The sequence below is a fragment of the Pangasianodon hypophthalmus genome, chromosome 15 (assembly GCF_027358585.1).
Source record: "Pangasianodon hypophthalmus isolate fPanHyp1 chromosome 15, fPanHyp1.pri, whole genome shotgun sequence".
Taxonomy (NCBI): Eukaryota; Metazoa; Chordata; class Actinopteri; order Siluriformes; family Pangasiidae; genus Pangasianodon; species Pangasianodon hypophthalmus.
Genome location: NC_069724.1, coordinates 4,659,198 through 4,686,318, shown reverse-complemented (window position 1 = coordinate 4,686,318; position 27,121 = coordinate 4,659,198). Strand labels below are relative to the sequence as shown.

At 39.1% G+C, this 27,121-nt stretch overlaps 1 protein-coding gene and 1 long non-coding RNA gene across 11 annotated transcripts in view; one reads left to right on the top strand and one right to left on the bottom strand.

Annotated features, from left to right (window-relative positions):
* The window catches only part of gria1b (glutamate receptor, ionotropic, AMPA 1b), a 71,929-nt gene extending 58,069 nt beyond the window's left edge, over positions 1 to 13,860 (top strand). The window contains exons 14-17 of one of the 10 annotated variants that reach the window (XM_053240056.1): positions 3,168 to 3,282; positions 8,183 to 8,317; positions 9,502 to 9,532; positions 10,000 to 11,792. In XM_053240056.1, coding sequence (XP_053096031.1) covers positions 3,168 to 3,282; positions 8,183 to 8,317; positions 9,502 to 9,510 — 259 coding nt within the window. In that variant the 3' untranslated portion in view covers positions 9,511 to 9,532; positions 10,000 to 11,792. Of the gene's footprint in view, positions 1 to 268; positions 3,346 to 8,182; positions 8,318 to 9,501; positions 11,793 to 11,814 lie in introns of those variants that run through there. The other 9 variants (XR_004579557.2, XM_026939017.3, XM_026939014.3 and 6 more) reach the window with 9 other exon arrangements.
* A 230-nt stretch (positions 13,861 to 14,090) lies between these two features.
* On the bottom strand, positions 14,091 to 27,119 carry LOC113541820 (uncharacterized). Its single transcript, XR_003404210.3, has 3 exons — positions 27,004 to 27,119; positions 21,663 to 21,832; positions 14,091 to 17,708 (listed from the first exon to the last, which is right to left on the bottom strand). It is a non-coding gene; the product is annotated as an uncharacterized LOC113541820 (long non-coding RNA).
* Between the last annotated feature and the right edge of the window lie 2 nt (positions 27,120 to 27,121).

Below are 27,121 nucleotides of genomic sequence, written 5' to 3'. Positions count from 1 at the left end.
CTGGAAAACGTGCAATTCGGTTATTTCCAAATGACACAAAATGACCGTTAAACTTGGATTCTCATGTAATGATAACTCTGAAAGCTGTTTTCAGCTATGATTTCCTGAGTAACCTCTCTACACTTTGATAATTTGGAAAATTTGTGACTGTCCTCATCTCTGGTCCTGTGAAAACCCACTATTCATGATACCTATTTCTATCCCTTGTGTGTTACATTTTCATGTTCACATGCCACACTGACGCTCTTCTGTTTGTTGATTCCTTCAGGATTCACCACATGACGTCACTCCATCCCATTTCATCGCTACCACATCAATATGCTGAACTGTCACTGACGTTCAGCTGAACATCATTTTCACAGACATCATGCAAATTGATAACACAGCTAACACATTAACGTTAGCGTAGATTTTATCTGAAAGGGGGCAGAAATTTTTTAAATTCATCACAAGGCTTCATTTGTTGACCATTACTGTCATTCATGTCTCCTCACCAAGTCTTTTTCTTTGTAGTATGTTGTTTTTCATGAGATACTGTACTTTCTGGACAATAAGTGTCTGCACTGTAAATCAGCACCGCTTTAAAGACGAAATAATGTATCGGGCAATTTTATTTTCCACACTGGGACGTCAGAGTCCTATAGGTCTAATCTAGTTTAGTTAGTTTTACTGTAGTTCATTACTGCTGTTTCCAGAGCTGAAGCCTTTTCTACACTCCTTATCTAGAGGTGTACATCAGGACTGGAATCCCGTTGGTCCAAACAAAAAAGTATCAGGAGTGCGGCGGTTTTTGCATTCATGCCAGCGGGACTGGGTGATAGACAGCTTCCAGGACAAAGAAGGGCCATGTAGATTACCATGGGAACGTATTTATTTCATTCATTCATCTTCAATAACTGCTTTGTTCTGTGCTGGTTGTGGTGGCTTCATTTTTTTTATTTTCTGAAACAGAACCAGTCGGAATTTCTTTGGGAAGATTCATATTTCTAAACAAAGGGCCTCATTTATTTTTTAGTAAAGTTGTATGTAAATTTTTTTACATACAACTAAAAATTAATTCCTGTCAGATTTAGAAAAAAGTTCAGAAATGTTTAAACGCCAGATTCCCATAAAGTACCAAGCACATTCACGGCACAGCTGATTCACATTTAGTGACGCTCACAAAACTCCATAAAAGGCAAAGAGGGCTCAAAAAAAAAAAAATAGCTAAACTGCAAAAGAATACCTCCTAAACGTGGTGTGTGCTAAATCTTCCAGTAATGCAGCACAACCACTGAGGCGAGTCGGCTATTATAGACACACGTTAACTCTACATCCGTTTATGGGGTGCCATTACTTTTGTCCCAATTGAATAGCTAGTCTTATTTGTCTTAATTTATGGATTTGTTTTGGATTCTTTCTTTCAAGTCATTAATATGAAACGATCAAGTTTCACAAAAAGTAAAAGTTAAATTTGTGTGTGCATTTTAAATAAATAACAAATTGCTAAAAAAAAGGTTCACATTAGTGAGTTATACGAACATTTACACAGACACAGTAGCTCTCGTAGGATACAAACAGCAATACCACATTTCTTATGTTTGATGAATGAGGCCCAGAATCCTCACATTACAACGTTTAATGCTGAATTTTTGTAATTCACTCGTTGGCTAGTGAGACTTTTGTCGGTCCAACCAGTCCTGTTACGATTTTTGAGGATCAAATGTTATGGTAGTGCCATGCGAAAAGTGCTCTATATCATAACCTTCCTGTTAGCCAGGCCTACAGTAAAACCATAAACAGGCACTTGCTACAGGGCAAAAGACACGTCTTATAGTCTGGAAAATGCGGTACTTTTTCTCCTCTCCTATCTGCCTGTTACTCTTTCTGCCAAAGCAGTGAATTTCAGAAACTAATGCTCATGAATGTAGTCTGGCTTTCTGTTAGTCACCCATAAGCCGACCTCTTTTGAACCCCCCTGTCACACAGAGGGAGGGCTCAGAAAGAGAGGTTTTACTGAGAAAGACACTGTTGCCTGGGAGCAGAGCAGACCCACGGTCTGTTCGCTTTCCTTCCCAGCGGCACTCTCTGCCACGCAGTGGAAGGGCTTCCCTGTAACAGCGCCGGAGCAGGAGCACATGAAGACTGGGTAAGGGTGGAGCTGGCGCATTAAGAATGCTCTGGCACAATTCGCAGACCATGCAGGATTTCGTAAAGAATGTATAAGTTCTCCTTTGACCTGTTGTAACGTGATAGCAATTTGACAACAAAGATCAAAATGACAATCTAACCAGCTTAAATCCAGAGCATTGCTAATGCCTCCTCTTCCCTTCCTAAGAATCCATGTCTTGCTTGGTAAAATCTGGTCACACTACATTTTTTTTTCTGAACATCACACAGCACAAGACAACAAAAAGGTCTTGTAGAAACAGGCACACAATCAGATCAGTTCGACTTTTATTTTATTTTTATTTTTTTTATTTTTAAGATTGACTCACGTTTCATTTCCTACAACCTCTGCCTCGCTGTCCCATTCTCACCACTGACGCTGACCCCAATTATTTTATTATCATTTCAAGAAACCGAGTAAACCTGGCAGTGTTAAAACTGAACGAGCAGGGCCTGTTGGACAAATTGAAAAACAAATGGTGGTACGACAAGGGCGAGTGCGGCAGCGGGGGAGGTGATTCCAAGGTCAGCCCCAGTATGAGCTATCCAGCGGGTAACCACCACGGTGGAGGGGTAACCGGCAACTACGCACACCAAACACTCTGGCTACACCCGTAGACCTGTACTCATGCAGTATGGGGCTGTACGCTAGAACCAATCTGGATCTGACAATGCATTAGCTTTCAAAAAGTATATTTCTGATTGAATATTTTGATATAGGAAAAAACATGTCCTTATCCGAGTGTTTCCACCTTTTGCCGGTTACCCAAAGTGATATAGTAATACACATCTTGCACTAGGGAGAAAGGCAGCAAAGCTAGATGGAGTATTAATGCATATCACTTTGGCACTGACACATTACTCAGACTTGTGATTAAGCTATTTTTTTCCTCTTTTTTTCAATCTAGCTGTAGACATGTAGAACACTAGTACATATTTTATAGGTGTGTGTTTACTTAAATGCTGAATAACATAAGATAACATGGGTAATGTTATTTATGTTATTTCCCTGGTTGAAGAATCCCAGTAAACCTAGCGGTGTTGAAGCTCAATGAGCAGGCCGTCTTAGACAAACTGAAAAACAAATGGTGGTACGATAAAGGCGAGTGTGGAAGCAAGGACTCCGGAAGAAAGGTTAGTTCCCACACTGGTGCTTTGCCTCACTTTAGTGAACAAGCCTCAGAGCTTAATCAAAAAGCTCACTCATCCCCACCCCTAGTACACAGCAACTGCCTGCGCTTTGTCTCCAATCTGCCCTTTACCTAAACACAACCAGCACACACACATACACACACAAGGCTTTAGGCTGTGTCATCGTTTACGGTAATGACATTTTGAAATACAGTAGGTAGGTGCATGGGAGATAAGCACCTCAATAAATGTAGTTGTTTGCAGATTTTCGCACCATGGAATGTTTAAGTCTTATGTACTGTGCTGTCAAATGACCCAGTGGCCTTCATTTGTATTCACATAACGGGCCAGGAAAGAAGCCCAAAGCACAGAAAGGGGATTTCTGCATTAATACACTGGTTATACAGAGGTGCCAATATTTACGGTTTAGCTGTAGCAGTTCCGATTTTTTACTTCTTGCAGTGGTAATACAGGCGATTACTGGAAAATACGCTTTTCTGCTATTTCAATCAGCAATTAGACTAAACACGAATAAAACTCTCCTGGCAGAAAAACAGTTCACTAAAGGGGAAAGGACGCAGGATGTTAAAAACTTTCATTTGCTTCTGAAAGCGCATTTGCTTCTTTTTGCTTCCTGACGATTTAATCAAGGTCAAAACTGACCTATGAAGTCACGAGCCACGGTCTTGTGAGCCAATAGAAAACTGTGCAAGACTGTGGTCTGTATGGTCGGTAAAAAAATGGTGGAGCTAGTCCTTATTAAGTAGCAATCGCATTAGACTTAGACTTAGTCATGCAGTTTATAATGCAGAAAAATAATTGCCATGTTTTGTGGGTTTTTGTGGTAAAATTCTTTTTTCTCTTCACTTGCTAGGATTTTCTTGTTAGCATTGTTGGCACCTCTGATACTGATAATAACAGATTTAAAAAAAAAAAAAAAGAAAATTGGAGTGTTTAAAAATCAGTCCTACAATTATATTGGATTTGTAGAAGCATAAGAGCTTAAGAGCTCTGGGTCCAATGTTAAGTCACTGTACACAAGGGTTAAATATTCTATTTATAGCCAAATTTGTCATTTAGATTATGTCTATTAATTAAAACCAGACTCTTCTACAATTTCAGATATTAGTAAAGTGTCACTGTATAGTTGAGGCCCATTGACTACCAAGTTATAACTCAGAAGCACTATTTATTTAATCAGAGATGCCTGTGCTTATTCCTAGAGATCTATAAACCTGCAGAGTTTTGTTCCAACATACAACTCTATTACTCCAATGCTACAGAAGACCTTTATTAGATCAGAGCCTCATTCTTTGTTTGTCAATTAATTAATCTTAATAAATTCAAGCTAAGATGACATATACTAGATTTACTAATCATGATAATTCCAACCAGATTAATTTGGCCTCTTTGGCCACACCTGCAAAGTTGATTAGAATAAATGGTCCTAATTGTGCATTTCTGTGTTGAATGGAAAAGTCATACAACACTTACTGACCACTTTATTAGGAAAACAGTTGGACAGCTGAAGATTGTAAAAAGATGTGCTCACTGGATGTTTTTAGTTTTTCACACCATTCTGTGTAAGCTCTAGTCACTGTTGCATGTGGAAGTAATCCCAGGAGACCAGCAGTTCTTGACCTGTATATGCAAGATTTAATGCATTGCGCTGCTGCCACATGATTAGAAAATTGCATAAATGAGCAGGTGTACAGGTGTTCCTAATAAAGTGGTCAGTGAGTGTATATTGAGCCATGAAACAATTCAACTTTGGCTGTAGTTTCTGGAATACTGCCTCTTAAACTCCCCAAACTAACAGATACAGTGCATAAACGGGGCACGGGAACAGAATAAAGTGAAAATCTATATCCAAGCAGTGTCACAAATAACGAGATATTAAATCCAGGTCATGAAAGTGCATACCTTACGTTACTTTCAATTTGCTATTTCAGCTCCTCAAATTAGTATATTTGTGGCCATATTTTGGTTAACTTGTCTTTTCTGAAGAAATCGTGTATGGTTTAATGGATAAACTGGGTTTAAGTAGGTGTAGTGCAGTCTCAGTTATAGACAGACCCAGAAAGAAAAACTTCTGCAATATAGAGCAATATAGAGTCTTACAATAATACCCTTAGAGGTGATGACAGTATGTCTTAATTAGGTGTTCATAACATGCCAAAGTACATTTTAATTAAAAATCTCTATTCATAGCAAAGACTTATGGAGATTCTACCTACTTAAACTGAGCTCCAATCTGCTTATTCATTTTTATCCTTAAAATCACATGTACTTGAGCACAAATTAACCAGAAATATGGCCATTATTGGCTAATTTGAGAATTCCAAATAGGAAATTGAGAACAAGTGAATTGTGCACATGCATTACAATTTCTCAACCTCGACATGGTATCTCATAGAATCAGAATCATTTTATTCGCCATATATATTTACATATGTTAGGCATTTTTCTTGCTGTTTGGTCACAACACTGATACATTTAATACAGTTTACAACACACACATCACAGACAACAAAACACACATTTACCATCTTAATATCCAAATATTGCAACTGGTAGAAGAAGAATGAGAATACATGTTTATAATAATAATAATAATAATAATAATAATAATAATTTTAGCCACATTAAATTATATTTTAATAATAAAAAATAGCACAGTGCTTCTCAAGTCAGAATCAGGGAAATTGGTACTGGTTTGTTTGCTTGTTTGTTTGTTCGCTATTTGGTTTGGTTTCACACATAATTAAATGAAGCAAACGCAAAAAAATTGGCTGAGGTGCCCCTCTGTGTAGGGCTGAAAACATACTTGTAAGACTTTTTCTTTCATTTGTCAGAGATATGGAGATGGAACCAGTAACCTTAAAAAAAAACAAAAAAAACAGGAAAACGAGTATTTCTACCATTTCAGGTTTAAGCGGACTACAGGAGAGAGTAATAATATTGCCAGCTGTGCAATTGAAACACTTTGCCTGCAGCTGCAAAACTTAGCTGAAGGTGCATTTTGTGTCACATCCAGGGTTTATCCAGGGTCTTTTTCTTTGTTGATCCAAATGGCCATAAAGCACCATGAAAGCACCCTAACAGTGTGATCTGATCTTGCTTACAATGAGTAATCCTGCTTCCGAGCAGGTTTGAACTTCTGGACTTCTTGTTCTGGCAACAGCTTCAAGGAAGAGAAAAATCCAGCATCATGTCAAACCATCAACAATTCAATCTGGCAAACTCAGTAATCCGTGTACAAAGAAACAGGGCCAGGATGTGTTAGATTCAGGCTTGAACTAAACTCTGCAGGGTGCTGGAGCTCCAGGGGCAGGTTTGGGCAGCCATGCTTAAATTATTCAATGGGTTCTAATGTCAAAGCCTGTGAAGCTTAATAGGTGCACTGTTATTAATCATGGTACTGTAGTCTATTCATGTCTGATCATCATTTAGGATCAGATCCATCCACATATGAGTAAATGACAGTTTGGAGAGTAATGCGTCGCTGTGAAATCCCTGTCACTTGATTGCTTTTCCCCAGAGAGATCGGTAATGCTATCTATCTTTGTCTATGTTTTATAGTGCCTTACGTACGTATTCACCTTCTTAAACTTTTCCACATTTTGTCCACTTGACTGGACTTAATTGGAATTGTATACCATGAGTCTACACAAAATAGCCCATAATATCAAAGTGGGAGGAAAAATCTATATAGTTTCTAAGCAGAAGTGTAAAATATGTGATTGCACAAGGATTCACCCCTGTTGCTGTGAAACCTCTAAAATTAGTTCTGGTGCAAAAACATGCCATTAGAAGTCACATAATTAGTTACAAGTGTAGTGTGTGTATGCAGTTAAAGTGTCATGTGATCTCTGTATATACACCTGTTCCCAGAGGGCCACAGATTTTTTTTTTTTTTGGAGAACATACCAACAAACAGCATCATGAAGACCAAGGAGCTACACTATACATCATTAAATCCATTTTTTTTAAAAAAATGAATGAATATGGCACAGGAGGCCGTCCACCAAAGGTCAGTGATCGGATGAGAAGGGCATTAGTCTGAGAAGCAACCACTGCAGTATTATGGGCTATTTCATGCAGATTCATGATATATAATCCCAATTGCGTCCATTTCAGTTCCTTACAAAATGTCAGAAAGTTCAAGGGGGTGAATACTTATGCCAGCCACTGTAAAAGAAATGTGCATGCTGTTGGATGAGACCGCAGTATGGTCCGAAAAACTCATGCATGCCAATGATTTCTGCTGCCCCAATGTAATGTCATGGCCACCATCATGGGGACAGAGAAAGTGCTCACAGGCCATAGCTTACGTATAAGACATTATACAGTATGCTGTTACTCCCAATTCCCAAGTCCTATAGAACGATTCCTCTCACCTACTGTATGCACTTCAAACGTAGAGGCTGCTTAAATTGTAAAATGGAGAGATGTTTTAATTGTTCCTGTGACAGACTTTTTTAATCTAAGTATGCAGAAAGAATAAATAGATCAAACTGTCATGTTCTAGAGAGTGATATGTGTTATTCCATCTTGTGACTTGTGCATGAGTCTGTATGCATGCTTTAGAAAGTGTTTACTAGATCATTTTATTGCTGCTAGTTATTTATTAAAATCTGTAAATATTAAATTATATGGATTTAAAAGACAATATGTATTATATTGTAGTATATTACTACTGTATATACTATATTGTGTCTCAAAACAATAGATTTCCTGTTATGTGTTTATAGATTATTTGCTAGACTCAGTAAGAGAAGTGTACTTTGGTGAATGCATGTGTGTATCTGTGTGTGTGTGTGTGTGTCTGTGTGCATGTGTGTGTGTCAGTGAGAGTGTTGTATATGTATTAGTTTCTGATTGTATTCTCTGTGCTGTTCAGGATAAGACCAGCGCCCTGAGCCTCAGTAATGTGGCAGGGGTTTTCTATATCCTGATTGGAGGACTGGGGCTGGCCATGCTGGTGGCCTTGGTCGAGTTCTGTTACAAGTCCAGAATCCAGTCTCGGAGAATGAAGGTGTGTAAAAAATAGTGTTACACATACCCTTTATTTTAGCTTTAAGGTTTTGTTCTTCTCTTAAGAATGGACCACTCACTGCCTCTTACTTTAGATTAGATTTTATAGCAGTGCAATTCCTAAATTTATTTTCAAATAAACTGCATACTGAGCACTTTATTAGGAACACATGTACACCTGCTCATTCATGCTAATCATGTGGCAGCAAAGCAGTGTATAAAGTTATGTAAACCCAGTGAGCACAGGCTCATCGAAACTGGGCAAGATTGGGAGAAAAAACAGGAGAATTAAAGAAAAGGAGAACAGGAGATGTTTTTCCAGCCTTCAACTGTCCCATTTCAGTGAGTCAGTGCCCACTGTTGTCTCATATTTCTATTCTTGCCTGACAAGACTGGAACCCGATGTGGGCTGTTGTAGCCCAGCCACCTGAAGGTTTGAAGTGTTGTGCATTCTGACATGCTTTTCTGCTCACCGTGATTGTAAAGAGTGGTTATTTAAGTTATCGTAGCATTCCCGTCAGCTCCAACCAGTCTGTCCATGCTCCTCTGAACTTTCAGAACTGACACACACTGGATATTTTTTTATTTTCTGCACCACTCTGAGTAAATCCTAGACTGTTGTACGTGAAGATCCCAAGACATCAGCAGTTTCTGAAATACTCAGACTAGCCCGTCTGGCACCAACAACCATGCCATGGTCAACATCTCTGAGATCACTTTTTACATTTTTCTTTCCAATCTGATGTTTAATGTGAAGACTTACTGAAGCTCTTGACCTGTATCTGCATGACTTTATGCACTGCACTGCTTCCACATGACAGGCTGATTAAAAGCTGCATCAGGGTTACAGGTGTTTCTAATAAAGTGGGCAAGAGAGAGAGAGTAGAAAATGTTAAAATTTTACATGAAGATTGTTCCCAGGCCACCACACATATCATCTCAATTATTAGTGACACAGCTGATATTTATGGAAATCCCTTTATCGGCTTGGAGATCCTTCTAATGGCAGGTGTGTGTGCACAGCTAGATGTGTTAATATAACACGGTGGTAATGTGACAGAGACTATAATCACCTTTTTCATATTTACAAAGAGAACACATTTTAATATTAATATTTACCTTGTTAATGTCAGGCTAAAATGATCTTTGTGTCGTGATGTTTCTTTTGTCTTTCTTTTTTATTAGGAAACTTGAACATAATCTCTGGAATATGAATGTAAGAGAAATTAAGAAAGTTCTTAAGAAAGACTTCTTTACACTTTAGTACCTAGCTATATTGCTTACAAGCTAATGGCTACTGTATTGCCAAAAACAGTAGCAAATGTTGCTAGCAAAGTCACTTACATTAGACTAATTGTTATAATTTGTAAAACAGTAGCCAAGGTTGATAGAAAGCTAGCTAATATTATGTTAAATATGTTAAATATTATTGAATGTTAATTAATGTTAATTATTGACTATTATGATGTGTAAACAAGTAGCTAGCAAGCGTTAGCCCTCAAAGTCCCTGATTGTTGTGATAGAGAGGGATAAAGCTACAGAGTAGGGATTAGCAATGACAGAAGTGGATACAAGCAGTATAAATGTCTATTTTTACTTGAATGCAAATATCTTTTGTCTTTTTATTTTTGTCTAGGTAAAATAGCCTCTTCTAATCCTTTTATTCCAATTTATTTTCACTAGGACACAGAATATAAACTCTGATATTGAGCTGCAGCCAAAGTAATTCTCAAGTCACAGGCAATTCCTCCCGTTTTTTTTTTTTTTTTTTTTTTGATGCCAGATATTCTTGTGAGAGCGTTCGGAATAAGGATCCCCTCCAACATCCATATCTTGGATGAAGTTCATCAGTGTGAAATACACACCGTGATTATAAGAGCATGACCGCCCTCCTTCTCAAGACAGGGTGTTAGTAGGAAAGAGGTAACAGTGGGCGAGTGTGATATAGACAGCCTCCTGCTGTGTTTTTTTTCCTGATCATGGTACACACTTCCTTCAAATACTTCTCAGCCATTGGCAAAAAAAAAAAAAAAAAAAAAAACCCACAGTGACAAATTTAGATTCAATTACCAGTGGAACCATGCGGTGAATCATAAATGTATTTTCGGCCATAAAAATGCCATTTTTTTGTGTATGTAGTAGTGTCCATTTATGAAAACAGTTTCTTATTCCCTAATATTCAACAACAGCCATTAGTGGCATGCTCAACAAATCATTTTAATATGTTTTGATTAGGAGAATTTAATTATACTGCTCTATCATTAACTAGCATGTTGTCAGAGACCATTATCACACCCTATATCCTCTTAGAGTCTGTTAGCCAAACTGTACTTGAACCTAACATCCACGTAACTACCACATACGGAAATCAAAAATGCTGGATATACTTTAGAGGAAAATAATCAAAGCTGACTATTTGAAGTTGACTTTTGTGATAAAAGCACAACTCATATTCTTTTATTCCTCTTAAACTATAGGGATTATACTATTACATCAGCACCAGCAATTTTTTATTTTTAAAGAATGTCACGACATACTTTTTATTCGTTTACAGCTACATCTAAGGCTGTGGAACATCTGTGAAACAGGTTTTTGTTATCACGTACATTATAGCATTTATAAAACAGTCATTTTCCCCACCAGCGCCTTTTTTTTTTTTTTTTTTGCATGTAATCAGATTACCGTGAATCCGCAATTCTCTCCATCCTGAAGACTTTCACATGGTGGAAAACACAGTTACAGCTTTAGTTACACAGCACTGACACTGAAGACTTCTTCCATAAACGCTAAATATCTCGTCACAGAAAACTTCACCATATCAACACATTGTTTAATCTGTTAAAGTGGAGCGTACACCATACAAGTCCCTGAGTAAGCTGTTACCATAGAAACAATAACGATACCATGTTACCATATTAAAACAAGCACATTAATAAAAGCCTGTGATTTGCCTCACAGCCGGAATTATTGTCGAAGTTGTGCTGTTACAGCAAATTAATCGACACCTTTTGATCAGTCAGAATTGAGACTTCAACAGTGCTGTGGTATAAGTTCAGAATATCGCAGTCAGAAATCCCTGCTCCTAGAAGGCCAATTGGACTGCATCAGCTGGGAAACATTATCCTCTCTGATGCAGTGAAGTGTGCTGGATTTGAATTTGAAGCCCGACAGCCACATCATTAGCTCCTGTCTGAAGCCTACAGGGTTTCATTATGTGAAACTAATGTGAGAGCGAGTGGTTTCCTAGCTAGCGTCATTTCTTTTATTGTTCTAATTATTTTCCACCTGCTGAATTATTGTGCAAGGCTGCCATATTGACAGACGTATACAACCCAAGTGAGGCATAAATTTCCACCAGAGCTTGTGGATGTACAGCTTCGAGTGACAATTGACCCTGGTTTAGACCTTTTTTCTCCAATAGATATGACGCATTCACTTTAATCAAAAGATAAATCTGGATTTGGTGTAAGAATCGTGCTTGTGGTCTGTCTCTTGTAGCAAATCATCGACGCAGCAATGTTGGGCTCCAGCCTGAGCCGCATGGGCAGCGGAGGGGAGAACGGCCGTGTGGTGGCTCATGATTTTCCCAAAGCAGCACAGACTCTGCCCTGCATGGGCCAAGCAGCGGGCATGGGCATCAACACCAGCGGCATGTAGATGGGCCTGCCACACTGAGGGACAGAGCAAAAAAATGAGGAAGACGCATAAAAATAGATGTGAACTTCAGCCAAAAGGACTTACTCATTACACACTCTGGACTCATTCAGAGAGAACAGAAGGGGCAGAAATCCTTTTTCTAATAGACGTTTGATGAGTTTTTTTGCTTATCTGGTGCAATAAGGAGCCTGAATGGGAGTTTTTGTATGAAGCATCGTTTTTCGGGACTATAAAGCTGAGGCTCGAAAAATAGTGACACTTGCACTATGACTATGACTATGTATTTCGTTTGGTCTTGTTTGATTCGTCAGTGTCTTGATGACGACGAACCTGTTATTTTGTTTCTTGTTTACCTGCTTGTATACATTTCTTCCCCCAAACCCAGACCCCATGCTGTCTTTCCATCTCTGATGAAGTATGATGCATTTGTTTGTCTCATTACACTCATTAAAGTCACCACCCAAACCTCCTCCGAAGCACCCCGGTAAGATACCTCCTGAAGAAAACAGGAGCTGATCGCTCGCACTTGTCATATCCTGCGCTCTGTCTCCTTCTGCCCTAGCGTACATGATGAATCACCTGCTCGCAGTCTCTGAGCTGTGATTAGATCTCAGAGAAAGAGCAATCTAGAGAGTGTGTGAAAGCGTGGGAGAGCCAGAGCCAGAGCCCCAGTTAAGACAAAAGACAAAGCAGAAAAAAAATATATATATATACAAACAGAGCCTTTGAGTTTAAATGTTTTCATCCCACACCATCTTCCACGTGTTGTTTCCATTTCTTCATGCGTGAGCAAACGTTTGTGCGTGTGTCTGTCCCAGAGTGCGCTGTAAGCTTTTGGAATGATGGGGCATACGGAGCATATGCTGGAGACTGGCTGAAAACGATGAAGGAAATGGGATAAGTTGTACACTGTTGATGCAATACCTTGAAAACACATTAGAAAATACTGCCTTTAGCAACACCAGTAATCATGATTGATGTGGAGAAAGTGAGAAAGTAACTCCATTACACTTCTTATGGTTTTATGCTCAAAATGTTACAAATAAAACTGGACACAAAGGCTAATAGTAGTGGCCCTAGTCTTGTATTCTTCAAAACTCAAACCAAATGCATGACAAAGTCAAATTTTAATTAAGAGCTATCATTTTCAGTAATCGTTCTCTGAAGATTTGGCCATGTTGGCCATGGTTCTGAGAGTTTAAGAATTCTGATCCTGATGAATAAAATCCTGCTAGTTCCATTTCCTTGGTGTTCTAAACAGGCCAAACTGATTTATTCAGAGAACCGTGCCGAAATATGCTGTCTGTACTAACACAAGAAGACCAGAATGACATTGTAAAGCACAAGAGTACATTTTGCACAGCAGCAACGTCACATCAACTTTTCAGCTAAGCATATTTGTCGGGGCTTGCGCATCAGCAACCTTCTGTATGTTTCCTCAATAAACTCTACGGCACACAGTAGAGGCGGAGTGCTTACGATACCTATAGAATACATCATTTTTTATACCGGCATTGATTTTTAAAAAAAAAAAAAAAAAAAAGAAAGAAAGAAATACACATATAAGTATACACATTTCCACTAACAAGAAAAAATAATATGATGTCGTACATTTGTGGTGGTTTGATAGATTGTTTTAATTTATTTTTGCTCCTGTATTTATGGTGCAATTTTTTTTTTCCTGTATATTGTTTCTTTTTTGTTTTGTTTCGTTTTGAAGCTGTAGTTTTCTTTTTAAATCCTTTCAGGGCTGTCTTGTAACTTTTTACACACGTCAATGTTACAAAATACCTTTCAGAAACCACGCAGGTGAGTCTGAATTCTGAAACTGTTCAAGAGAAAATATGTTGACAAGTGTTGCTCAGAAATAAACTTTTCTAAGCACCATGTGGGTTTGTGGATCATAGGTCCTTCTCCCCCCCACTCTCTCTCTCGCTCTCTCTTTCTCTCTCTCACTCTCATATTTTCACAAGTGAGGGGAATCGAATTTAAAGTGGTAATTCTTTCACAATTGCTTCTTCAAATCCTCATTTCAGATTGGATTGTGCTTGGGTGCTCAGGGTTATGCGCTTCACTCAGGCTCATTTACTCCCTATTGTGGCGTTCTGTTTTACCTCCTCCTCTCCAACAGCTCAGTCGAACAGCAGAACAGATGAATTCATTCCCACCACCTAGATGCATTCATATAAAATAACTATTTACGGGACCTTTGCGCTGCGGAGTTCTTTCGGATGCCTCTCGCAATGCGCTATCGATCTCAACAAATGCCACATTTGTTCTCTCTCTTTCATTTCCCCCACAGACCTGGCCTTTCCAGACAAGCCGCTCAGCAAAAGTAGCCCATTTTTTCCCCCTCAAAGTCAATCACCAGAAAGTGCCCGTGGCTTTCATGTGTTTCAGTGTTCAATAACGCAGCGCTGTCTGCTGGGACTAAAGCCATGCCTGTGGATGTGCATTTACCACACAGTACATGAATATACTTGGAAATATTGCTGTTTTGACACACCTACAATATTGCTTTGCCTGAAGCTAACGAGTGAATACATCATTTTTTTTTGCTCCTGCCATCGCACTGGTGTGGGGTTCACTAAGGTGTGGAATTTGATTGTGAAGATGATATTTCATCAGTCAAACTACACACAGACTTCCATTAGACTCAAGAGAAATGTGTCAGACCAGCTGTGGAAAAAAAAAAAACATCTGGCACTCTTTTCATTGGTCTTCATGGTCTGGAAAAAATAAAACTCAACAGGATATGCTGTTCCAGGAAAATAATTGACACAGTGTTGTGAACGTGAAGCAGAGGGTCGTTACCATATCGAAGTTGATTATTTTCCAATAACAGAAAGTATTTTACTTCTCTTAAACCACAGCGATTTATAGTTATATGCAAAAGTTTGGGCACCCCTGGCCAAATTACATATATTATTGATTTTTGAAGTTAACAAAAATCAGTGCGGTCCCAAGCCTGGATAAAATTGGGGAGAGTTGCATCAGGAAGGGTATCTGGCGTAAAAACTGTGCCAGATCAAATATGCAGACCAATGATCCACTGTGGCGACCCCTAACAGGAGCAGCCGAAAGAACAACAAGAAGTAATTTTTAGTAAAAATTAGCGAAAAAGTAGCAAAGGTTTGGACACCCTTCCAGTTGTAAAGTCTCAGAATTTAAATCGTTAAATCGTTATGCCTTAATTATCATATTAGGACTTGTTAGGCAGGGCAAGAATTGTCAGTAGGAATACAGAGTGTAATAAATTCTCTGACTCTTCAAACCTTGTGCTAACACCAACTGTGGGCTTCTCTAAGCAGCTGACTGAGGATCTGAAAATGAAGTTAATTGATGCCTATAAAGCAGAGGAAGGCTATAAAATGATATCAAAGCACTTCTAGTTCACTATTTCCACCTGGAAGACCAAGAAAACCTGTGGATAGAACTGTCCGGAAGATGGCTGAAAGGCAAATGACACTGAGGACATGCAGGGAGGTTTAGCTGGTGGTGCACTGGTCTACTCTGCAGCGTTGTTTACACAAACATGATCTGCATGGAAGAGTCATCAGAAGGGAACCTTACCTGCAAGTAAAAAGTGAAGGTCTGATGTATGTAAAACAATATCTAGATAAGCCAGAGGCATTTTGGAAACAAGTACTGTGGACTGATGAATTAAAAATGGAATTGTTTGCCCACAATCACCAAAGGGATGTTGAGAGAAAAAAGGAGCAGCATTTGATGAAAAGAACACCTTGCCAACTGTTAAGCATGGAGGTGGATCTATTATGCTTGGGGGTTGTGTGACAGCCAGTGGCACAGGAGACATTGTATGGATAAATAGAAGAATGGATTCCAGCAAATATCAACAAATTCTGGAAGCTTATGTTAAGAGACTGAAGCCGAAAAGAGACTAGTTTCTACAACACGACCATGATTCATAACACCTCAAAATCCACTATGAACTACTTCAGGAAATGCAAGCTGGAGCTTTCAGAAGGGCCCTCACAGCCCCCTGACTTGAACAATGTTGAAAATATGTATGTAGATCTTAAACATGCTGTGCATGCGAGACAGCCCAAGAATACCTCAGAACTTGTAGCATTCTGCATGGAAGAGTGGGTTAAAATTTCTGGCTGTCTACAAAGCTGTCATATCTACCAAAGGGGGTGTTATTAAGTACTGAATTAGTAGGGTGTCCAAACATTTGCACATGCCACAAATAGTGTTTTATTTTTATTTTTGTTTTTTAAGTTCAACAAAGTAACTGTGCATGAACATTTTAAAAAATATAGTTTGGAGCAGAGGATGTTTTTATGTTTTTTAATTCAAAAATCTACAAAATGATAAAATGTAATTAGGCTAGGGGTGTCCAAACTTTTTGTTATGTACTAAACAATAAAAAAAAGGAGGAAACCAGAGAACCTGGAGGAAACCCATGGGGAAAACATGCCATAACGCATCCCTGTTTTATTTCTTTATTAAGTGATACACTTTAGACAACAAGTGAGCACTTTGTGACAAAAACACCTCACTGGATTCAGTTTAGGAGCTTCCTACTAAAGTCTACATGTCCATTTATCTCAGTGTCAGACTCACCATCTGGCAGCAGCATGTACTTTCAGTTTTGAGAGCCACAGACTCACAAGAGCCTTCCTTCCTATCATCCAGGGTCAAGTTGAAACAGTCATAACGTGTGGAGTAATTGGGAACTATAATCCACAGAGACGTGCTGTGCAGGAGTTACAGCGATAAAGTAATTAAGCTCCATACTTTCATTACACACCCAGTACTTTCATTAAAAACTTTGCAAACTGCTTGCGTCGTGCCACAAAGAGGAGGAGTGAGGACAATGAATTATGTAGTGTACATCTCTTTACAGGATCAAAGGGGACAAAAGCACTGCTAAGAGAAATATTCAGCATGTTATTGGGTTATAAAGAATAAACGTAACATTTTTTTTTTTTTTTAGAGAAGCCAAGACAGAATGTATGATCACACAGAAACTACAAAACCTTTAGTAAAAAAAAAAACTACCATGGTCCATGGCTGCATTTCTCTGCAATCAGCTGACCCACGGTCTCCATAGTTACTGTAAAAGGAGCTCTGGAAATAAAACCGCTCGACCATTGTGAAGTGCTTTGTGAGCCCCGTTAGACTGTTTTTTTCGCCCTGTTGCATACACAATGGACCGTGTTTCACAACATCTAGCCTTTCTGAGTCATTTACAAAGCGAGCTAAAGTTAAAACATTTCAGACGTACCGCCGATAACTGAATCTAAATGTCATTAGGCGAGTCCGTCTTTCCAACTGGATAAATGGTGCAGCAGGATGTTGGATTAAGTTTATCAGCAAGCAAGAGGAAACGCTTCATGTGAAGCCTGAGGAGATATTGAACCCAGCAAATGGTTGCCCCCCTCATGCTGGGGCTGATGAAAACACTTACAGAGCAGCATGTTCCTCCATATGCCCGTCATCTCATCTTCACTGAGCGTTCAGCGTCACAGAACACCACTCGGTGATTTATATTCACTGTGGGTCCCGAAACGATGTGAAATGTGCTTGATGTTTTGTTCGAAGTCATCTCCGCTGCCATTTTAACGCTTTATTGCAGCGCAGTGAGTGAAGAGCAGAGCAATTAGAACAATGCTGTGAAAGTTTCTCCAGTATTCGACGGTTCTGCTGTGGCTTTTGTGAGCCAAATAAAATATCTGCATGGCATCTTTTAGTACGATTGTTGCTTCAACCTGAAAAAAGGGGAAATTGTTAGAATGGTAAAACCCGATATTATAATAGTGATGCATCAATCCCGTCTTTTTCTATTTTAAATAGGATACTGATATGAGAGCTATGAGTATCGACCAATTCTGGCATTGCTGAAACTAAGTCTTTACAACTGGATTGCCGTGCATTCTGTGATGCTTTTCTGCTCACCACTGTTGTAAAGAGTGGTTATTTGAGTCTTCAAGCCAGCTCGACCCAGTCTGGCCATTCTCCTCTTTTTTTTTTAGAAATTCCAAATGCAAACACAGACCTGATCACAGAAATCCATATAAAATTCTCTCCTGAATTCGCTCTGGAGGCATTTTTTCCAGTCCAACATACGGGGGATTTATTAACAAACAAACAAACAAAAAGATTGAGACAGAGTACAGTCAGATCTCCTGTTCCCTTCTGTGGGCAGATCAGTGAACGGCTGTGTGTGCAAAGCTTATTTCTTTTCTACCCTTACAGAGATATGAGCCAATTGCAACATCATCATCTTTCTGCTCCTTTCCTTCTGTCACCATTGAGTCACAGCACAATATTGTGAAGGCTTTTCCTGACATTTTTTTACTCGTACTGTGTGCCGCAGAATGCCGTGCTTCCAGCAGCTCGGATGCTCGATGTGAAGCTCTCTTTGCTCTCTTTACAGCCACTGAGCTCAAAAGAGATGCTGCTCTTTAGCTGCCCTCCCAATTTGCCAGCAACTTCAGTGTTCCGAAAGCAGAACGCCCGTCCTCCCTTTTGCGCTTTTTTTCCCTTTTCAGTTCTCCCAAAACGGTTGCCATGCCAACCCCAGCCATTACACTGCTTTGCCTTCAACTTTGGAGTGCTGCAGTGGCGCATCTCGAGCTTCCTGTTAGCTAAAACAGGGCAGCTGTACTGCAGTCCATTCATGCTGGTAGGGAAACAGCTGCGCTTTTAAGGCATCTGTTTACCCACGATCACTCGGAGTATCCACAGTCAAACTGTTGGATTTTAATGACCATGTTAGTGTATTCACCACAGACTCAGTTGATGAAGGACTTGATCATAACCTAATGAGCTTATACAACTTAGCACAGGTGCTAATGATCATGGTATGTGTGGAGTTCATTGGGTTTTAACTTCTATTTTTAAACCGTTTATAGTTACAGTTAATGGAACCTCTGTGATACAAGTTAGTTCTTCTTATCGTGAGACAAGTTAGGCCTTGTTATCACTTACGTTACAGCAGCTATAAAATCATTCACTTACCAGTACTCTTTTTCTCTTTATTGAAGTTAAATAAGACAGCTAAATACATCTAATGTAGAGGAACATCCATGAGACAAGTTAGTTCCTGTTATCCCTTACAGTCGTCCTGTCACCAGCCTCTTTTTTCCTCTGTCTTGAAGATAATTAAATATAAAAAGGCAACGAGAAACAAGAAAAAGAAAAGCTTGAAGACTCTCCCATGGCAGAAAACTTTCTGATTGTTATAAAGCCCTGACACTGGAGACTCCTTCCATGTAAAATGTTAAATATATGTCTCTTCCAGCTTGACCACGTCAATGCTGATACATTTACCTGTGTTAAATAACAACACATTTTTATCCATTTATTTAGTCTTAGATTATGTGTAGCGCCACCATACAGTCTGTGTGAATAAGCTGTTACTATATAAACAATAATTAAAAGAGGTGCTGTTATAGGAAATGAAACACCTTCTCACCAATCAGATTTGAGAATTCAGTAGTTCTGGGGTCTAAGCAAATTTAGTCCGTAATGAACGCTACCCAGGCGTACCCAAATTCCAGCTATTGGGAGTACAGAATTCAAACCTAATAGCAGTGATAATTAAACCAGTCCTCATCTGGGTGTCATCCAAGTCATTGAAGACAATGATGAAGATTGATTAGCGCAGCCATTTGGGCTGACTTTGAAAACTTGGGCCAATTATGAGAGTGTTTGGATGCTTACCGCTTCTTGATCATTAGATCAAGTGGAAAGCAACTGAGGAATAATGCCAACACACAGGCTGCCCTTGTGGCAGTGTGTAGATTGTTTTTTTAGTGTGTGTGTGTGTGTGTGGGAGGTGATGAGCATGAGCGCGACTTGGCTCTGAATGATCACTGTAATTAGTGCAGCACACACTCAACAAAAGGCATCTCTGAAATAGTGCATGAGCAGACATATGAACGCAACACATTTCTAACTCTGCGGTTGAATGCAACACTTTTCTCTTTCTAGAAATTAGAGGAGGCAGTTTGAGTTCGAGGCCTCCACATTGTTGTCGAGGACATATTTGACAGAGAACTGGCAGAACAACAAACTGAAGTGCCAAGACACCAACAAACTGTCAGTGAGAACATCGATTTTACAGACCTTCCATAAACTTTTAACCATGTCAGGCTTAAAACCATTAAATATTTTAATCAAAAGCAAACCTTCAGGTCGTCTTGAGGTGGTATTTCCAATTAATTTATGTAAGCTAATCTTATTACTTAGCTGGAGCTGGTCAAGTGAGGTTTAGAGGGAAGAGATCGCTACTGCTTTGGTTTAAATTGGAGAGACAGCTCTTATTATTTTCTAATAAACAGTGGATGATCAGAGAAAACAAAGTTTGTCTTGATATGTTTTCGGAGCACAGCCCTCCAGGTGGCAAGTATTCATTTTTATATAGTGGTATGTGCTGCCATCTTTAGGATATTTATGGAAATGTTTTTACTCTATACTGACTTTCCGTTGTACTGCATTTATACTTTACACAATTTTACAGAGAGGGGCACAGTGGCTTAGTATGTTTACCTCACACCTCCAGGGTTGGGGGTTCAAATCCCACCTCCACCCTGTGTGCGTGGAGTTTACATGTTCTCCCTGTGCCTTGGGGGTTTCCTCCCCTGAGTCCAAAGTCACGTGTTGTAGGTGGATTGGCATTTCCAAATTGTCCATAGTGTGTGTACGATTGTGCCCTATGATGGGTTGGCACCCCAACCTCCCTGGGATAGGCTCCAGGCTCCCCCATGGCCCTGTGTAGGATAATCCGTACAGAGGATGGATAGATGGAATTTTACAGATTTATGTTTTGTATCAAAGGAGGTTAATCTGTTGTAGTGATATAATCCAACACGACATGACAACAGAATATTTTTTTAAAAATTACGTATTAAGTTGAATACTTTGATGGTCTTATATCACAATAGTTCTCACAGAACACTTTTTTACACCTGTAAATAAAATTGAAGAAATAAAATTGAAGAAAAAAAAAATCTTATATATATATATATATATATATATATATATATATATATATATATATATATATATATATATATATATGTGTGTGTGTGTGTGTGTGTGTGTGTGTGTGTGTGTGTATGTATATATACACACATACATACATACACACACACATTTTATATATATATATATATATATATATATATATATATATATACATACACACATACACACACACATGCTTTGTAAGCTCTTAGAAGATGTCAAGAAAATCAGAAACAACTGATTTTTATTTGTGGTTAATCAAGAATTACTTGATGACAGGTGTATGATAATTACTTTTGGAACATGAGTTTGAATGTGATTGCTTAATTCTGTGCACAGTTCTCATGCCCTGTTATGAATGGGTGTGAACACTTGTGCAACCAGGTTATTGTAACCAGGTTATCCTAAGTGTGCACACTTGTGCAACCAGGTTATTTTAAGTGCTTGCATTTTTTTTCCCCCTTAAAATGTTTCTGTTTGTTTTTCACTTGAATGTTGTTGGTTGTTAGATGACATTAAATGTTGATTTATCTTGGTTTCTTGTTTTTTTTCACAAAAGCCTGTATTTTTAACAGGGGTATGTTAGACTTTCACAGAAGGATGTTAAGCCAGTTTCTTAATTTATTCTCATTATAGTGTACATTACTTACTGTTACATAATATTTAATGTTATCATCAAGTATATATAGTACCTTTTAAAGCAAGCACTCCTTCAGCAGGAATCTGTGGTCTGGAGGGCAACACCACGGGACTGTGGATCTTTGGGATACATGATACTCCCTCTCCAGGTTAGTGTGTGCTCGTGCGCTAGGTTACTGGTCTCCAGGCTCGACTTGTGCTGCCTCCATCTCTGCACACAGATCTGCAGTGATAAGCAGCCGGTGTAATTAGCCTGTACCACCTCTGTGAAAGACTGAAACACAGACACCTGACACCTGCTTTTGTTGACACTGCCAAAGCCTAGGCTTCTTCCTAGAAAGCTGGAAAACCTGTTTGCCTAATAATGGGCCTGAACGTAGTTCAATCTGTCTGTATAGAGAGTTTCGCTTCATGTACTGCCACACACGCAGGTCACAGCATCTAATACTACATATTCGTATGAATTTCTTTGGATGTTATTCAGTTGAAAACTAGTGGTGTATGAAACCACAGAGAAAGTGGATGGAAGTGAAGCATGACCTGTTGAGAGTCATTCTGTCTATAGCTATTATAGCTTTTAATTAAAGTGCAAACTAACAGGATGTGTCTTCAGAGGCTTTTTAAATTCTCAATTAGAGATATCTAACTATTACCCTTAAAGAAATACTCCAGCATTTTATTTTATTTTTTTTAATTTAATAGCTATAGACTAGATTACAATGGAGGTCTAACGGCAGTCAGTACGAAACACTTATTTTTTGTAGAACTCTAATAAATACTTCAGTCAAAGGTATTTATTAAGATCAAAATCTATTGTCCTTTTGGAGACAAACATGTATTTACATTTATTAACAGAGTTCAACAAATGCCCTAAAACTTCTTTTATACATTAGTTTTGAGTAAACAGGTTTCTTTTTTTTTTTTTTTTTTTTTGCCAATACAGGGAAATGTGTCAAAGTTCATATATAAAGTTCAAAGTTGTAATATTCAACAGATGCAGTTTTAAGTTGTTGCAGTTTTAATGCAAGATTAAGTTTAGGTTAAAAAAAATGTTGGACTATTCCTTTAACAAAACAGACTTTTCAATTAAACATACTGTATAAAGTAATAATAGCTGACATTCTCCTCTCTTGATCTGACAAACAGGGAGAAAGTTTGTTTTTATCTGTCCGTTCAGGGTTCTGCTCCTTCAGACAGGGTTTTGTTCTCTCTCACGTTATGACCCATGGCTTAAAAACATGACAGACTTTGATTTGAAAGCTTGTCTAGTCTTGATTGAGCCAGCAGCTATACTTGTTCCCCAAGTGCGTGTTTTCTACTTTTATTTTTCAGCTGCTGGTTCTCATACAAAAGTCTTTAAGGTCTTTAGAAGCAGGGAAAAGATGTTCCCCAAATCCTATTTCTGAGCAATTTTGACTTGCTAATACAAGACATAGCAATTTTATTATTAAAAGGGGATAATAACAACATATGGCAGGCACCCTTATTTGCAGCAACTTCCAAAAGTGAAAGGACATTTATCTCATTTTATACAACTGAGAAGTTGAGGGATAAAGGCTTTGCTCAAGGACCCAGCAGTGGCAGATTGGCGGTGCTGGGGTTTGGACTCATGACCTTCTGATCAGTAGTCCAATGGCTTAACCACTGAGCTACCACCCATCCCTAACCAATATGTAGCTGATACATGTGTCACACCCAGAGCTTCATTGATACAATTCTGTTTGCTAATTTTGATCTGTTTAATAAACTGCTTATGATTGTATCCTATTGCTTTTGTCTCAGAAGACGTCACCGCTTCAGCAATCTAATGCAACACAGAGAAGATGAATGTCTCAGAACTCTGTAAAGCAGTCACAGAGGAAGGTAAACTGCTGGGAGATCATCAGGAAGAATTGCTTTGTCTCTGATCAACTATAGGCTTCTCCAGCAGTGCACTGTAGCTATTCCACCTGCTCTGATGGCTCAACAACTTCCCTCTCCCTACTCCTGCCACCAGCTCTCATGTTGAGATGACAATTCACTGCCATGATCACTCTCTCTTATTCCCAGCTCTCCTAGACTGTGGTGCAGTGAGAAATTTCATATTGATAGAAATGGTAAATCAACTCATTACAGTATAAGAACATATCCTTTTCATCATCAACTCCCTACATATAAAATGGTCTTTGAGAATCCCTGTCTGTAATGGCATAGCCCACTATCAACTGGGAACACAAGATATAATCTCTTGGCCCTCACAGTGCAAAAGGATTTACCTGCACCTCCAGCAAATTGTCCCAGATCAGTAGAAAGTACCGAGTCACATTGTTGGATTGGCTACAAATTCTTCAGTTAGACCTGAGAAGTACCTAATCAGAGTAAAAGGAAGGCAATATATAGAAAACTATCTCCACCACTAGGGGGTACTGTGAATACCTGGTAATTCCATATGGCTTAGTCAACAACGCACAGGTGTTCCAGTCTTTCATCAGTGATGTTTTCTGTGACATACTAGACAAACAGGCAATCATGTAGAGTATACTCACAATAATCAGGCTTAGACACCTGCAGCCCTACAGGCCTTTGGCAAACTAAAAGAAAGATTTGCCTCAGCACCTCTGCTAAATGACCCAGACCCTTCCATTCCATTATGGAATAGAAGGAATGGGATGTAATGGGAGTAGCAGCTGTTCTGTCACAATGCTAAAATAATCCACCAAAACCTTTCCCTTGTGCATATTTTTCACACAAAATGTCTGCTACAGAGAGAAATTATGATGTGGGAATCACAAGCTCCAGGCAATCATACTGGTGCTGGAAGAGTGGAAGCATTGGCTCGATGGTGCACCACATCTACTTGTTCTGTCTGCCAAGAGATTTAATCCATGAAAAGGCACGTGGGCCTTCCTTTGTTGATTTAATTTTATCATTTCCTATTGCCCAGGTCCTAAGAATGGGAATGCTAAAGCTTTGTCTTTGATCAATAAAAGACTGTTTCTGGACTTTGGGACAGACTGTTGGTGTAATATACCATTGTGGCTTCAGGACATCTAAGAATTACATGCACTTCACAAATCTTAGAACATTAGTGGTGGCCTAGTTCAAGATATTACCCAATATATACACTATATAGCCAAAAGTATCTGGACACCTGACCATGACACCCATGTGTGGGTCTTCGCCAAACTGTTGCCACAAAGTTGAAATCACACAATTATCAAGAATGTATTTGTATGCTGTAAATTTAAGATTTCCCTTCACTCTATTTAAGGGGCCCAAACCAGTTCCAGCATGACAGTGCTGCTGTGCACAAAGCGAGGTCCATGACATGGTTTTCTCGTCTTTGCAAAGATTGGAGTGGAAGAATTGGAGTAGCCTGCACAGAGCCCTGACCTCAACCCCACTGAACACCTTTGGGATGAATTGGGATGAATTGGAATGCCGACTGCGCACCAGGCGTCCTCACCCAACATCAGTGCCCGACCTCACTAATGCTCTTATGGTTGAATATTCAGAAATTCCCACAGCCACATTCCAAAATCTAGCAGAAAGCCTTCCCAGAAGAGTGCAGGCTGTTATAGCAGCAAATTGGGGACCAACTTTGGAAAGGGATGTTCACCAAGCACATATGAGTGTGATGCTCAGGTGTCCACATACTTTTGGCCATATAGTGTACGTTCATGCAGCACCAGGGCCAACATGAAATGTGTCCCTCAGGCACGGAAGCTGGTTCCACCACCTATACCTCAACACTGTTATGGCTTGTGGATAGTCACCCACTGCCTTTCAGGTTGCTGAGATGCTGTTTGAGCTGCTGTGTAGTCATATGGCACCTGGAGGACATAGTCGCCTACTATACCCCCCCGTTTACCTCCTGAGTATGGCGTATCTTCATGGAGAAGCTCGAAGTAACAGTAAACCTGAATTCAAGTTATCAGCCATAAGCTGTGAGAATATGGCAGTCCACTGACATGAACTTGGCAAAATTCACATAGCTTAAGTAAACCACTACAACACAATGCAGTTGAATTTTGATTTACATTTAACTCAACCCCATACCAGTTGGTAGAGGATTTGTCTGTGTACTGGAAATAGACAAAAACTGACAAATCAATATTATGTTTGGCACACAGGTTTGGTGCAGTGGATCAGTGCTCCTAAAGCCGGCGATTAGAAATAAAAAAGGAAAAAGGTCTAATGTTAATGTTAAGGTGTGCTTTCAATGTGATTGTGATGAATTTATTTACTGTTAAAAATAAGCACTTTTCTTGTTTTTTCTGAAGTTATAGTATTTATGACTTCTGAAATTAATAAATTGTTCTTGATATTTGACTTCATATTTTCATATTTTATTTAATTGTAAATTATGAGTGATCTGAGAATAAAAATTGTTTCTTTGGAAAATCCTGGGCAGCACAGTGAGTAGCATTTCCGCCCGCTGGTTTCCTCTGGGTTCTCCATTTTCCTCCCGCTGTCCAAAAACATGCAGGTAGGCAAACTGGCTATGTTAGATGGCTCCTAGGTGTGAAAGACTGTATAAATGTGTGTATGAATGGACTGGTGTTGCATCTGGAATGAATTCTCCCAAACTGTGCCCAGAATTCTTGGATCCACCACCAACCCAGCTCGGGATAAGGCAGCTACTGAAGATGAATGAAAAAATGAATGAATTTCTTTTGAATATCCTGATCAATGACTTATTAAAGAGTCAAGTTTATGATTTAGGGAAAGGTTCAAGGAATAGTTTGTTTGTCCTTTTTAATGGCTGAAAATGAAGGGAAACCATTTTCAGTGGCTCATTTTTCAGTGGTCAGTTTTCACATCTTAGAGGGAAATGTTTGCCTTTTTACACCTTATATGTTTTAGTCCATGTACAAAACCTGCGTTTTCCTTCAATGAAAGATATTTAAGGATTTTTTTACGTGTAAAACCGAGGGGCTGTGTGTCATACTGCACTCTACATCATGCTAACTTTCCGTTGCGTCAGGCTCTGGGTTAACGGAGCATGACACCATGACTTATGCATAGTTTCGGCGCCGCACCCAGGCGTGTCGCCTTTCTCTTGTCTTCAGTCTAAATAGTTAAAAGCTTCAGGAAAGCCGAGAAAAGCCCTAGTTACGTCTATTTATTCCCTCAAGTCATTACACGTCGCTTCACTGAGTGGTTACTGGGCGGCTCTATGATGTCCAAGCATCATAACAAACTAGTTTCCGGTAGCATAATGCTAATACACTGTATGATAAACAGGTGCTAGTTATGACTGGACGGGGATGTTTAAAATGTGTTTCAAACTCATTTAAAACATTAAAATTATAAAGTAGTTCAGTAAATAAAGAGTTAAACAAACTATATATCATTTTAGTTTGAATTCAGTTGTTCGGTTAGAGGGAGTTCACTGCGTTGTTTGGTTTCTACCTTTGGAAGGAAGGTTCATCTTGCAGGTGAACTCGGGCGGTGCCGGTGTGTACTCACACTCTCTCACACTCTCTCTCTCTCACACACACACACACACACACACACACACACACACACA